The 13,908-nt window shown below is 47.9% G+C and overlaps 1 protein-coding gene across 1 annotated transcript in view; it reads right to left on the bottom strand.

The window, feature by feature from the left end:
- The window catches only part of DET1 (DET1 partner of COP1 E3 ubiquitin ligase), a 20,073-nt gene extending 12,661 nt beyond the window's left edge, over positions 1-7,412 (bottom strand). Inside the window, exons 1-2 of the mRNA XM_026648342.2 lie at positions 7,330-7,412; positions 5,855-6,951 (exon numbers count right to left, since the gene is read on the bottom strand). Coding sequence (XP_026504127.1) covers positions 5,855-6,937 — 1,083 coding nt within the window. The 5' untranslated portion in view covers positions 6,938-6,951; positions 7,330-7,412. The remainder of the gene's footprint in view (positions 1-5,854; positions 6,952-7,329) is intronic.
- Positions 7,413-13,908: the final 6,496 nt, after the last annotated feature.

Raw genomic sequence — 13,908 nt, 5'->3', positions numbered from 1 at the left:
CGGGATGGCGAACCGCGGCCAGTGGGGGCCGCGATCGGCCGAACCTGCCGCATCAGCAGGTAAATAAAACTGGCCCGGCCCACCAGGGTGCTTACCCTGGCGAGCCGCGTGCCGAACGTTGCCGACCCCTGGACTAATTCATTCCAAATTGAGAAATCATTTGGGACCTGAAAAAGCAGGAAAGCTTGTTTTTCTTTTCCAGATTATGAACAAACAGGAAAATGAAGATGAAAACGACTGAGTTAGCTGCAGAAGCCAATATTTTAAGTTTCTCATGTTGACCTGGCTGACATAGTCGATTTAATTTTTTTTTTTTTTAATATTTCATTTAACTATTTTAGTTAAAAACAATTTTAACAAAAACAAACCTGAATTTAAAAAACTTGAATGTTTAACTAATTTCAAAAATTCATATGCTTATTTTGTTAAAAAATTATATGTTTGCTGTTGAAGAAAAAAAACCCAGAATACACAAAGTTGTTGTTTTAATTAAATAAAACAATTTAAATGCCTGTCTGGTGATGTTCTCCTCCTAATACAGCATGGCAAGAAAATCCTCCAAATATTAATGATTAACCTGTTGAATTGGAGATAGTTCACCTCCCAATGACTTCATAAATATCTGCTTCAATTACCTTTGGTAAATGAAATAACCAAACAATCATTCATTTTCTAATATAGCTGTAAAACTAATCTGAAAAGTTTTCAAAATAAATCACTTTAAAAATGTATAGTGTGTACCTTCTAAAAATGAAACCTACATCTATCTGAGTTGTGAAGAATATGTATTAACGTTATAACAACCAACAAGAATGCACTTTTATGTAGAAATCGATGATTAAATCGAGTCTTCCTGACTAGTGATTTAAATCAATTTGATTTAAATCAAATCCACCCTGCAAAATTACAGTTGTAAGATACACCTCTACCCCGATATAATGCTATCCTCGGGAGCCAAAAAATCTTACCGCGTTATAGGCGAAACCGCGTTATATCCAACTTGCTTTGATCCGCCGGAGCGCGCAGCCCCGCCCCCCGCAGCGCTTCTTTACCGCGTTATATCCGAATTCGTGTTATATCGGGGTAGAGGTGTATTTCTTTTACGGGAATCTCTGTATTTACTGTAATTATGGGTCTATGAAATGTGCTAAACCAGAGAAACTTTTCTCAAATAATATTTTAAAGCCACTTGTAGTTCCTGGGTGGGACATTATGCTATACACTTGGCGTAAGTTAGGTAACCACCTAGCTATTTAGAAAAACACAGTATTTCCATAGAACGCGTCATGCCTAGATCCATCTGAATAACTGAGAATTCATCTTCCATGCTTTCAATATAGGATCCCACTACTTGTGATTGTGTTAATCAGACAATTGAAATGGAAAAAACCTACTAAATCATCTAGTCCATATCACTGCCAATATAAAGCTCAGATCCCAAGAACTGGGGGGGGGGAAGAAACCAGACGTAGATATTCAACTGTATCATAATTTTAGGCCTCACTGCATAATCAAACAAACAAAGGAAAGGTTAGACTCAAGTGCAGAGGAAAGAACAGAATTTTCACTAAATATAGAACCCTGCTACAGCTGCCATAGAAACCATCCAAGAGCAGTGGAAATGGCAGAGCATGAAGAAGGGACCTTGTGGCCAGGTTGGCAGATCTAAAACGTGACCATTTTTGCTTTACTTTTTATTACTTCTTGTTTATTTAGATGCATAAACGTATTTATCAAAACTCAAGCTTCATGTACAACATTTGAAAGACAACCTTTTGTGAGTTTAATAAAAATTAAAACCTTAACTTTTTCCTCTCAACACACCAAAAAACCCAATATCCTAAATACCAACCCACCCAACCCCTCCTTATGCAAAACCTAGGACAGTGTTTCCCAAACTTGGGACGCCGCTTGTGTAGGGAAAGCCCCTGGCGGGCCGGGCCGGTTTACCTACCACGTCCGAAGGTCCGGCCCATCATGGCTCCCACTGGCCGCGGTTCGCTGCTCCAGGCCAATGAGAGCTGCTGGAAGCGGCACGGGCCGAGAGACACGGCAGGTAAACAAACCGGCCCAGCCTGCCAGCGGCTTTCCCTGAACAAGCAGCAGCCCTAGTTTGGGAAACACTGACCTAGGAGATGAGATGGGCCTAATTGTCAATAAGCTCTGGCTCTCTCAAAACAGAAGTAAATGAAAGACTTTCCACAACTGAGAGCCCTACACACAGAACAGCTTGCCACAGATGCTTAAATCTAGAACCTATTAACCAGTTATCTTGAATGCCTCAGCTGATCAGATAGCCAGAGCTTCACAGATCAAATATCTGGAAGTGGACCCAGAAACAAATGGGAAGTTAAGTTCATCTCCTGAGTAACCAGTGTAGTCTGCTGCCTGCCTCTGAGGCTTCAAGCCAGCCACGATCCGCATCAGCTACGAAGTCTAAGCCGTCTTCAAATGGAAGCAGTCTAGAGCAGTGTTTCTCAAACTGGGGCCGCCACTTGTGTAGGGAAAGCCCCTGGTGGGCCAGACCAGTTTGTTTACCTGCCGCGTCCGCAGGTCCGGCCGATTGCAGCTCCTAGTGGTCGTGGTTCGCTGCTCCAGGCCAATGGGGGCTGCGGGAAGCAGCGCGGGCCGAGGGACATACTGGCTGCCGCTTCCTGCAGCTCCCATTGACCTGGAGCGGCGAACCGCAGCCAGTGGGAGCCGCGATCGGCCGGACCTGCAGACGGGGCAGGTAAACAAACCGGCCCGGCCCGCCATGGTCTTTCCCTACATAAGCGGCGGCCCCAGTTTGGGAAACACTGGTCTAGAGAGCATTGCAGTGACCAGTCACAAATGCCTGTCAAAGTCCAGATCCAAGAGAACTGGTTGCATTCACCTAATCAGGAAGGCTTATGATATTTTTGGCCACTGGTTAATAGGTTCTAGGCTCAAGACTCCAGGATCAGTAAAGTGGGCCCCAAAACATCCCAAATTGCAAGCCAGTGGGAGCCGCGATCGGCCGAACCTGCGGATGGGGCAGGTAAACAAACCGTTCCGGCCTGCCAAGGGCTTTCCCTGAACAAGCGGCAGACCGGCTTTGGGAACCACTGATTTAACATTCTTTGTGACTCTACAGCAGACTAATGTATGTGCGCAATGGAAGAAGTAACATACAAAGAAAGCTTCAAAGCGAACAGCTAACATCCATTCATTCCAACTTCTAGCCCTTGAAAAACAATGGGACAAATATTGAGGGGGGCAGGAAGGGAGTCACGAAACTTCCAGAGAAAACAGAACAGTGAGCAATGAGCAGCACTGCAAGTTTAGAAAGAGTTCTTGCCAGACATCTTTAATAGAATTATAAAATAAGCAGATGAAAGGAATTAAGTAGATTAAAAAACTTAAAGTAGTCTCAGACCAATCTCACGTGGATTGAAAACTGAAGATCTCTAGGAAAAAAAGGCAATGATAAACATGTTGTGTTATGGTGCGGGCAGAGGGGTAAGGGATGTCTACCACAGAGATTGGCATTAGAGCTGGTCTGATTTAACTTCATTACCGACCTGGAAATGGGAGTAAACAACATATTAGTTAGAGATAGCAGATGATACTAAATTGGGGGAATTCTGCACCACTGCACAAGCACAGAATTAACGTCCCCAGCAGATTTTTTTCTCCCGCAAAATAATTGATTCTGACAGGAAGGCAAAGGGAAGTCATGTGAGGGGTCACACTACAATTACATCTTTTGCCCACCAGAAGAGAGGGCAACTGGCTAATGAGCAGGAGCAGCCAACCGTAGAGAGGGAGGGGGCAGATGCTGTCTTCCTTACAGCACCCTGCCTGCAGGGCCAGGTAAGGAGGCATGGAATGGGGGGATGAGAGGGGCAGAGAGTGGGGCACATGGGGCTGCTGGAGGGGTCACGCAGACTGGGGTTCATAATAGCTAGTGAGGGGAGACAGATTAGCTCCTGTGCCCCTGCGTCCAGTGGGGTGACAACACTGAGCCAGGGACTGAATGGGAATGGGGGTCCAGGGCCACAGGGGAATAAGGGCAGCTATGCCTGGGTGAATGGGAAGTGGGGGTGCAGGGACACATGGAGATGGGGCAGCTATGCATAGCTGATTGAGGATGCAGGGCCACATGGGGAAAGAGGAGAGTGGGGGTGCAGGGACACACGGGCATATTTGCAGATATGCCTGGCTGAATGGGGTGTGGGGGTGCAGGGACACACAAGGACAGGTTCGGATGTGCCTGATTGAATGGGAGAGGCTAGAGGTCAGCCAGGGTCTGCATGGGGGAGGCTCCCCAACTCCCAAACAATTGCCCCCCCTCCAAAAGAAACACCTTGTTCCATACTTCCCCAACCCACACCCAACAACCCTCCAGATTCTCTCCCAGGCTCCTTCCCAGCAATTACTTCCCTCTCCCTCCGCTCCTCCGTTACCCCCCAACTTCCCAAAGCCTTTGCACTGCTTTGGAGTGGTGCGGGAAATACATTTCTGTATTGTACTTTAAATGAATTATTACTCAAAGTTCTGTATTAATATGCCTAGTAAGGAATCTATTTGTCAAAAACCATTTCCTGAATCTTTTTTGTTGTCTGTATTGTTACAGACATACTTGCTGACAGGTATTTTGAAATAAACTACCAAAATAATTGAAACTGGTTATATTGTTATTTTGACAAATAAAATAGGCAGAATTTTACAGAATTTTAAAATATTGTGTGCAGAATTCTTAATTGTTTGGTGCACAATTCCTCCAGGAATAATTGGGAGTTGTGAATACCATCCAGGACAGAAAGATAGTAAGAGGCTTTGAGAGATTAGAATTGTAAGCAGAAAAAGTGAGATTCAGCTTGGAAAAATGTCAGCTATTACATCTGAAAAATACTCAAACACACATACCTAATAGGAGAGAAGCATCTAGAAAGCAGTAATGGCTTAGAGATCCAACTATGCAATACAATATGGCAAGAAAAAAAAGTCAGTTTGGGGTGGCACATGCAGAGTCTGTAGACCACAGAGTAGGGAAGTTAACAGTCCTTTCTTTATATTACTCTGGCATGACTGCCTCTGAAGCACTTTTTAGTTCTGGGCACCCTTCAACAGAAAGAAACTGGTGAGAGTGGGGAAAAGGAACAAAATGATCAGCAGGCTGGAGGGGTTGAAATAAGAAGCTAAATTAAAGAACTAATTGTATAGTTTGTGTAAGACATCTGATGGGGAATGACTGGATGACTCTCTACAGGTAACTGAAAGGTATATATACCAAAGATGGGAAAAGGTTACAATATGTAGGGTAGCAGTAGGATATAATTAGGAATAACTGGAAGAAATTAAGAAAAATGTAGAATGAGTTTTATGGAGCAAATCCCAATAATGAGTGTCCCAACGGAAGTAGAAATACTGTCACTTGGGACATTTACAATTCTAATCAGATTGTACGCTCATCAGGAGAGAGACTATTTTGTAGCCTGTATTTGTACAATGCGAGGCATAATAGGTCCCTGATCCTGATTACTAAAATACAAACAACAACAGACTTGGCAAAGCACCAATAAGTGTAGTATAGGAAACAATCCTGCATTTACAAGAAGATGAAATTGTATAACCACATTGGTCTTCTCTCTCTCTAATTTCTATTAAGTTTTGACATTGTGAGAGGGGGAATCTTACTAAATACCATCAAAGATACCACCAAGGCCCCTCACAACAGGATCCAAATTATATACTGTGGAGAACAGAACATTTCTACCCAACACTCAAAGACCCAAATCAGCACTTAGACCAGAAATGTAGCGTCTAGTATTTTTCTGCATGGGAATAAGCTCAACAAAGCAATAAGCTGCCCAAAGAGGAAAGGCCCTACCTGTGAAGGGTCTGTCACCCGCAATGTGACCACATCTTCACTGGTGTATTTAATAAACAGATGGCTCTCATCCAACAGCTGCATTTTCCACATGCGCAGCTGCCTCAACTGATCAAAGTACTGGAAGAACCTCCGTTTTGCCATTGCACTCCCATCCTGCTCTGCCCTCCTCCACAGGTACACCAACAGTCTGTGTTTCAGAGAATTTATGAAGGGCTCTTTGTATGGGTTTGCCATCCCTGTCTGAGTGTCTCGCTGCACTTCTGGATAGACAGCGGAGAGGGTCAGGAGATCATCCTCATAGCAGAAGCGACCTATAGTCCGTACATCAATGAATGTGCCCTCAGGTGTCACTTGAAAGACATGAATAGTCTGCTGCTGCACAGAGAGAATAGCCAAGATATTCTTATACAGGTATAGGCCCTGGTTATGAGACAAGATGACTTTGTCACATTTGAATGTCCTTGTGTCACACAGTCTACCTGTGTGAAGATCTATGATATGCAGAGAATAGTCCTCCAAAGGGGACCTGGGATTAGGGGTCACCGACTCACTGTTGCGATAAACCTCAAAAAATGGGGGGTGAGGTTCCTCGGGCAGGTAGGCAGCAGAGCCAACAATTACATAGCGACAGTCATCTGTGAACAAACTGCACTCGCGGTTCAAGTGCTCACCATTGGAGGCCACGTTGGTGATATGAAGCAAGACGAAGAAACGTTCAAAGAGCCGCCCACGGATGTTGACAGATCTTTGGTCGTTGCCATTGGCCAAGATCTCTCCCTCATAACCCTGCAGGAGATCCTCTGCTGCCTGGCAGCCCTGATACTCGTAGATCTCCAGGGAGGTCTGGTCCGAGGAGAAAGCGATGAAGTAGCGCCCATCGGGGGAGAACTTGCGCAGGAAGCAGGGCGGCTTCTCAACGTTGACCACAGTAAAGTTGGGGAAGACATTCTGGTGGAAGACCCGGACCTGGTGCCAGTGGGTGCCGGCCTTACCAGAGCTGATCCTTCGGCGCTCCAGGCGGTGGATGACATTCTGGTTCTGGATTCTGCGGGGCCTGATGGTCGGAGCGTCATGATCCATCACTTCATCGTTCCCTGGGAAGGAAACACAGAGGACGCTGTACTGGACAGGGAGCAGCACGACCCTATACCAGACCGTGTGGGGGGGGGGAGAGATGGGAGAGGGTCTCCTGGGGGAGCAGGGGCACCGCAAGGGTAACACAGCTGGGACCCTAGAGGCGGGGTGCGCTGGAGATGCCTGCTGAGAAGAGGGGGCGCGGGAGGCTCCCCCGGAGGCGGCCCCAGTGTCAGGGCCCGGGGGTGGGAGGCTCACGGAGTGAGGGGGGCCTGGGCGCCCCGGCAGACGGAGATTGCGGTTTCCAGACGCCGGGGCGCTGCAGGGCCGCGGTCCCCCGGGAGGGGCGCGAGGCGGCGGGAGCCGGGGGCGCTGATGGGCGTCGCGCGTCTCCTCACCTCTCCGGGCCGCAGCGGGATCCCGACGCCTCCGCCGTCCGGTCACTCTATGGCCGCCGCCATCTTTCCGCCAAGGCGCCGCAGCTAACGACTCCTCCTCAGCCTTGGTGACGAGCGCAAGAGGGTACCGCGCCAGCCCGGAAGTGCTTCCGGAGGCCACGGGGCCTGGCGTCAGGTAGGCGCCGAGTGTCAGCCGCAGCCGGCAGACAGTGGCCCCTGGCGGCCGGAGGAGTCACTGCGGGGCTGGGGGGACCAAGGGCCCTTCAGAGCCGCCAGGGACCTTGGTACCCACGGCAGCCGGGCATCATGGGAGATGCGCCCCACATCCCCAGCAGTGCAGGGCACCCCCTGACCTCCCCTCACCCCAGTAGGGAGCTGTACTCACCGCACCCCTCCCTGCCCCCCCCCCCAGCCAGCTGTGCCCCTCAGGCACCTCCCTGCCCAGGGTGCAGCGCCCACCCCAGCCCCTCCCGTACTCATAGCATGACCCCTCGCCTTACAGCCATTGCTGGCAGACTCCGGGGGGAGTCTGGCTCTGAGGGGCACGGCGGGTGTAGGGGAAACCCCATGCGAACTGGGACCTCTCTCCCAGGTGCACACTCCCACTGCCCATCGGCTGCGTCTCTGGGTTGCCCATTGGGGCCAGTGTTTCTGCAGTAATACCTGGGCACCACCCTACTTCCCTTGTATGACATTTTGGGGGGCAATCCAGAGCAGCGAGGGGCTGTGTCACGTCTGCCCTTCAACCGTGGGTGCCACACAATGCTTTGCTGTTGTGGCTCCTAACCTGGGCTCCTGCCAAACAGCATGCAGGTCACACCCTGAGTGTCTGTGTGTAGCCACAGTCCTGGGCCAGCAGTTCTGACCCCAGCAGCCTGTCAGCAAACGCCAGCCACACTCTGGCTTCCAGCAGCCTTGATTACCACATGCAGAGTAACCCCCACACACTCCCCGTCCTGGATTTCCCCCCCCCCCCCCCCCCCAAAAAAAATGTACTGCCCTCTCCTGGACAGATCAGATAACAAAGGTCCATTGTCCCAAAGGAACAATATACAATTTGCCACCTTAATTGGAATTACCCACACAGTTCACAACACTAGATTAATTTTGATTAAAGAACAAAAAAGTGTATTTGACTACAAAGAGATAGGTTTTAAGTGAGTACAAGTACTAAAGCATTTAAGTAAAAAATGGTTATAAGAAAAAAAGATACTGTACTAAACTTTTAAAAACTAGGCCTGGTTCAAGGTAAAATTCTTACCATATGCTTCCAACAACATTACTGACCAATCTTCAGGTCAGGATCCTTCCCAAAGTCAAAGAGCTGGATTCTTTTGTCTTCTTAGGCTCAAGAGAGATGGATAAGGAGAGAGAACTTGGAGTGGTTTTGCCTCTTACTTGTATAGTTTAATCACCCTTTGAAATGCATTTCCCTGAGAGTGACCCTTAGATAAAGTTCTTTCCAGTGGAGGGCAAGGAGACATGGGCGGGGGGGAGGAGGAGAGAGATTTCATGCTGTTCCTTCTCTCCCCTCTGTCTGAAGACTCTGTTTACAGCTCATATGCAAATTGAGGTAAACACATATCCCTTTGTTTAAGACCTGCTTGATCAGCTTTACCTAATGGCTACATGACTTTAAACATGGGTCTTTAACATTATACAGGGGGGAATTTCATAACTTTACACACAATGTTGCCACATACATTCCACCGTGATATTATTGACCAGTGAGATATTAGTTTTCAAATACTTCATAAGGTGACCACACAAGTGCATTCCATTACACCTTGTCACAAACGTGTCTTTCCAAAATGTGTTGTGGGTGTTCCCCCCTCAGGACTGGGAGTGATGCACCATCCCCCTCCTGTACTGCCCCACTGCCTGCTTTCTTCAGTCCAGCTCTCATTGGCCATCCACCATAGAGCCTTCCTGACCCTTCACTTTCCAGTATTTCCTCCCCTCCTGGGAAAGCACCATCGCCCCAGCCAAAAGGCTGATACTCAATGTGGGGAGGGCACACTGTGCCCCATTTCACTGCCCTTCTAGTCAGAGAGAACCATGCTCCTCCAAGACTCTAATGCTCTCGTCACATCAGTTCTCAGAGAAGAGTCCCACCCCACCCTCCTCCCCGAGGATCGCTGGCTTTGCTCATTCCCAGTAAGATTATCACATTCCTAATTGCCACTTGGGAATAGATTAGCAGTCAACGAGAGCAACAATTTTGCTAACTCAAAATGTCCCATTCTAAAGGGAAAAGACCTGGCCCCTTGTGACCAGCAAATTCATCACATTTGTGATCCAAGCAAACTGGGAAGCCTGGTCGCCTCCAGCGAAGAGAGTCAAGTGTGTGCTGTCGCATTGCCACCTGGTCCTTCAGTGAGGCAGTGAAAATCGTCACAGGTTTGAAAACCTTTTTCCTGTTTAACCCCTTCCTATGGTGGTTGGAATATCTCTCTCCTCTCAGTGAGAGGTTCACCAATGTTCCTGTTGTGTATTTTGCATTTAATTCAACAACAGCCCCTGTGTTTGTAGGCTCTATTGATCATTAAATATGACAGAAGTGATGCAGTCTGAACTGTGCCCTATGCCAGTCCCCAATGGATGCAGCTGACCTACTGTTATCAGAACACAATGCAATCACAAGGGTTCGGCATTTCGACCATTGGTATAAAAAGGTGAATATTGTGCCAGTGAAAAATACAGGTTCCAGCAGTGCTAAAGATTGAAACCTCTATAGATCACCAGTGCAGGCAACAGCTGGCAAGCATGTCCCCATGCACCAGCCTCTCCACCAATGGGCCATTTCAAAGGTGTGACAGATTAGTTCATCTCCAGGGCCCAATTAATCCTTGGCCTCTGTGGTAAGATCCCAAAAAGGTAACCACTTTTGGTGGTTTTTCATGTGATCATGTCCCCAAGGATCTGAACTGAGATTCCCTCTTATCACTGAGATTAGACTGCACTAATGCATAATAGTATCTCTGCCATCTCTCTCCTTCCCCCAAGACCGGGCACTAGTTTTCCTCAACACTTTTTGATGAGGTATATTATCATTTCTGATAATCAGTGGGACTCACTCATGCATTCTCCCTCATAGTGCAGGTACTGGAATAGAGAGGATGTCTCGTCTGTCGCTTGGTGTCACCCTTGCTTCTTGGTGGGAAGAGCTATGCTTTGTGTACCTCAGTTTTCCACTCTAGTTAATGGCCAATGACAACGGTTGTTGATTGGCCGCCAGTGGTCATTGCGTGGTGTAGGGATAGGATATATTTCCTGCTACCATTCACTTCTGGCAGTCCCTTCCCCTTGTCCTTAATGAACATTGTTTTGTGGGAGGGAAGCAGCAATTAGAGGAGGCTGCAGATTGAGACGGGGTCTTTCCTGAGGTCAGATTCAGCAAAATGGCTTGGAGGGCAGAATTTTCCCCTTCCTTTTTCCCCATCCTCTTCCATCCACCAGAGATCTGCATGACTCACACACAGAGAGCCCTGAGTTTGTTAAATAGGATCATCTCATTCTAGAGCTCAGACTGTTTCCAATGCGGGCCTCCTCCAAGGACTAATTGCAGTTACATTTACATCGGCACAGGAAATGTGGTGTCCTCACCATTCTGCAGACTGCAGGGTTGTAACTGTGGTAACTTTGGCCTTTGTGTCCAGATGGCCACTAGGGAGAGACACCCAAAAATGAGAGAGAAATAGGGAAAGCATTGAGCTGAAAACTGACCCAGGGCCTCCATTAGTGTATGGTCCATGAGGGGTGTATAGCCTCTAGGTTTTCAGAGCAGCTTGTTTGCAGGAGGACATGATTTTGTGATCATTCTATTTTATGGTGTATTTTTTATGGGATTCAGCTTCCAAATAAATGGTTCCCCAGGGCAGTAAGATAGCAAAGAAGTGATACCATTCACATCTCAGAGTATGGTGTCTGCCGGGGGACAAACAAACAGAAAAGGTCATGGCCCACTCTGATCTCCACTGACCCCCACAGTGGGGCCAAAGGGAGAGACAACTCTCAGCCCCATTTATGTCCTCCTCCCAGCAGCTCACCCACAAATTGCAAGGCTGGCCCTGAGCTGAGCTGTAGCCTCTGTCTCAGTACATCTCTGCACTAAAGACATTGTGAGCTGCAAAACATATCCTGGTGCTGCATGGCTCTGCAGGAATGAAACCATTATTGTAAAGTGCCTCTTATGCAAACACCTTCCTCCCAAAATAGCCTGAGAGGCAGAGAGAGGGAAACAAACAAAGCAGGAATTTGGAGTCGGATTCTTTCAACAAAGAATCATCTGCCCTTTCCTGTCGTCGTTGGGGGGCCTCGGATTCAAAAGTGCTGGGCACCAGCCGCACCAATCAAGTCAAGCAAGAGGGGAGCTTGGCACCAGCATCTGCAAGGCAAGATGGGAACTAACTAGAGCTAACTCTGCCCCCTCAGCCAACTTTCAGCAGCTGGGACTGTAATTTAAATATACAGGATTGAATGTAACTGTCCATTAGAAGGCACTGGCCGAGCCATGCTGGTACAATACAATCTGACCAGTGTGGCTTGGGACTGTTACACCCAAATGAGGCCATTCCAGTTTATCTGCAGTTTCAAAGTTGCTTCTTTCGGCCCTGCTTCGTGACTTCAGTGGGAGCTCAGCATCCGAGCAGATCATGTTTGTTGGTAGAACAGGTTCAAGAATCAATGAGCCATAGAGTCATGTTAAGCCAAATTCAGCACTAGTGTATGTAAATCCCTGGTTGTACTGCACCCAGATTACAATACATTCCTATCCATTCTGATTGTGGGGAATAATTTCTCTCTCAGATGGTTTCTGATTGAACCTCAGCTGTTCGCATATTTCAGTAACGTTTCTGGGTTGGCCCCTGTCCCACCTCCACCCCTTCTACCTCTCACCTGTGCTGTACCAGCAAAGATTATTTATAGGGGAGAAGCCAAAAATTCCCCTGCATCTCCCCCTACCTCTGTATGCTTAGCAATTTCCTAGCCAGGGAATGAATTTGTCTGCTCTCTTTCTGTGTGTTTCTGTGGTTTGCATTGTCATTTGCAAACTGTATTACTTCACTCTGTTTACCTTGCTCCACAGTCTGGACAACTGTGTGTGGCCTCCCTCCTTGCACAAATACATAGCTGTTCCCTGGCAGCCTCTGCTACACTGGGGGCTCAAGATCTCCAGTCAGTGCAGGTCAAGCCCAGGCTTCACGGCTAGTGTTGAGTTAAAATCTGCGGGTATTTGATGGTGGGTGGTATTTTTCTACCCAGACTAAGGCAAATGAAATTTTGTGAGATATACTTTAATATACAGCAAAGGCTGGTCTGCTCTGCACAGTAAACACCTCGTCTTTCCAGAGAGGTTGTTCTAATTCCAAGAGATGCTGCTGGTGTTGCAGGGTGCTGGAAAGCGATCTGCAGCATGGTGAGAAACTGCAGCCGTCTGGCCTCCATTGCCTTGTGTTTGTTAAATAGGAATCACTGATTTCTCTCCATCCCCTTTTGCCCTTGCATGCACATGATTCTAAGGGGACACTGGATTCTAAGGGCTGAATTCTGTCCTTTGGTACATGGGTGAGGCAATCTCTTTTATTGGACCAACTTCTGTTGGTGAAAGAGACAAGCTTTCAAGCCACACAGAAAGAAGAGTTCTGTGTGACTCAGAAGCTTGTCTCTGTCACCAATGGAAGCTGATCCAATAAAAGATATGACCTCACTCACCTTGTCTCTCTGATATCGGGACCGACATGGCTACAACTACACTGTGTGCTTTCATACCTGTAACACACTCACCCTGAACACAGGAGGAGCTTTGCCTGCGTGAGGATTTCAGGGCTGGTCCCGCAGTCCCTCCAAAAAGTTTTACCCACTGCCTTACTCTTTGGAGATCTGGTCAGTCTTCCCCCAGATCTCAGGGTTGCACATGCTGTGAGATGCAGTCCTAGCTGATTCACTGAAGTAATTTCTTAGAGTACTGGCTTTCTGCAAACCTTTCATCCAAATAAACAAGCTACAAAATGTATTCTACCCAAACTCCTCCTCTTCCAGTCTGTAGCCTTGAACACTGATCTACCTAGTGACACAGGCACTTGCCTCTTCCTCTACAAACCATCTTTTCATTTAACTCAGTACCAATCCACCTTCGTCGCCTCATGTTTCTTTCAAACCACATCCAACTCACCCAGGGCTCATAAGCTCACACACAATTTTTCATAATGGTGTCTTCCCAAGGGAGTCCTGGGTCAGGAAAAGGATGGGGCATTACAGCCCAGCATTTAGGTGCATTGGCAGAGCTGTGTGTGCGCGAGGGGGTTCCTGGGCTAGACTTGGGGGATATTGTGGGTCAGGATTAGGGGGCAATAGCAGAGCTGTGTATGGGGAACCCAGATCCAGAACAGCAGGGAATGTTGTAGGTCACTAGTTGGATGTATTGGTAGTGTTGTGTGGGGAACCTGTTCTGGACTAGCAGGTGGCTGGAGGTCAGGATTGAGTTGCCGTGGCGTTGCTGTGTGGAGGCTGGAGAAGCCCAGGGCTACAATAGCAGGGGATGCTGCTGGTCAAGAGTGAGGAGCATCAGCAGAGCTG

The sequence above is a fragment of the Terrapene carolina genome, unplaced genomic scaffold (assembly GCF_002925995.2).
Source record: "Terrapene carolina triunguis isolate 2854851 unplaced genomic scaffold, T_m_triunguis-2.0 Scaffold67, whole genome shotgun sequence".
Lineage (NCBI taxonomy): Eukaryota > Metazoa > Chordata > Testudines > Emydidae > Terrapene > Terrapene triunguis.
Note: the sequence above shows the minus strand (reverse complement) of the source record. Positions and strands in the feature narration are given on the sequence as shown.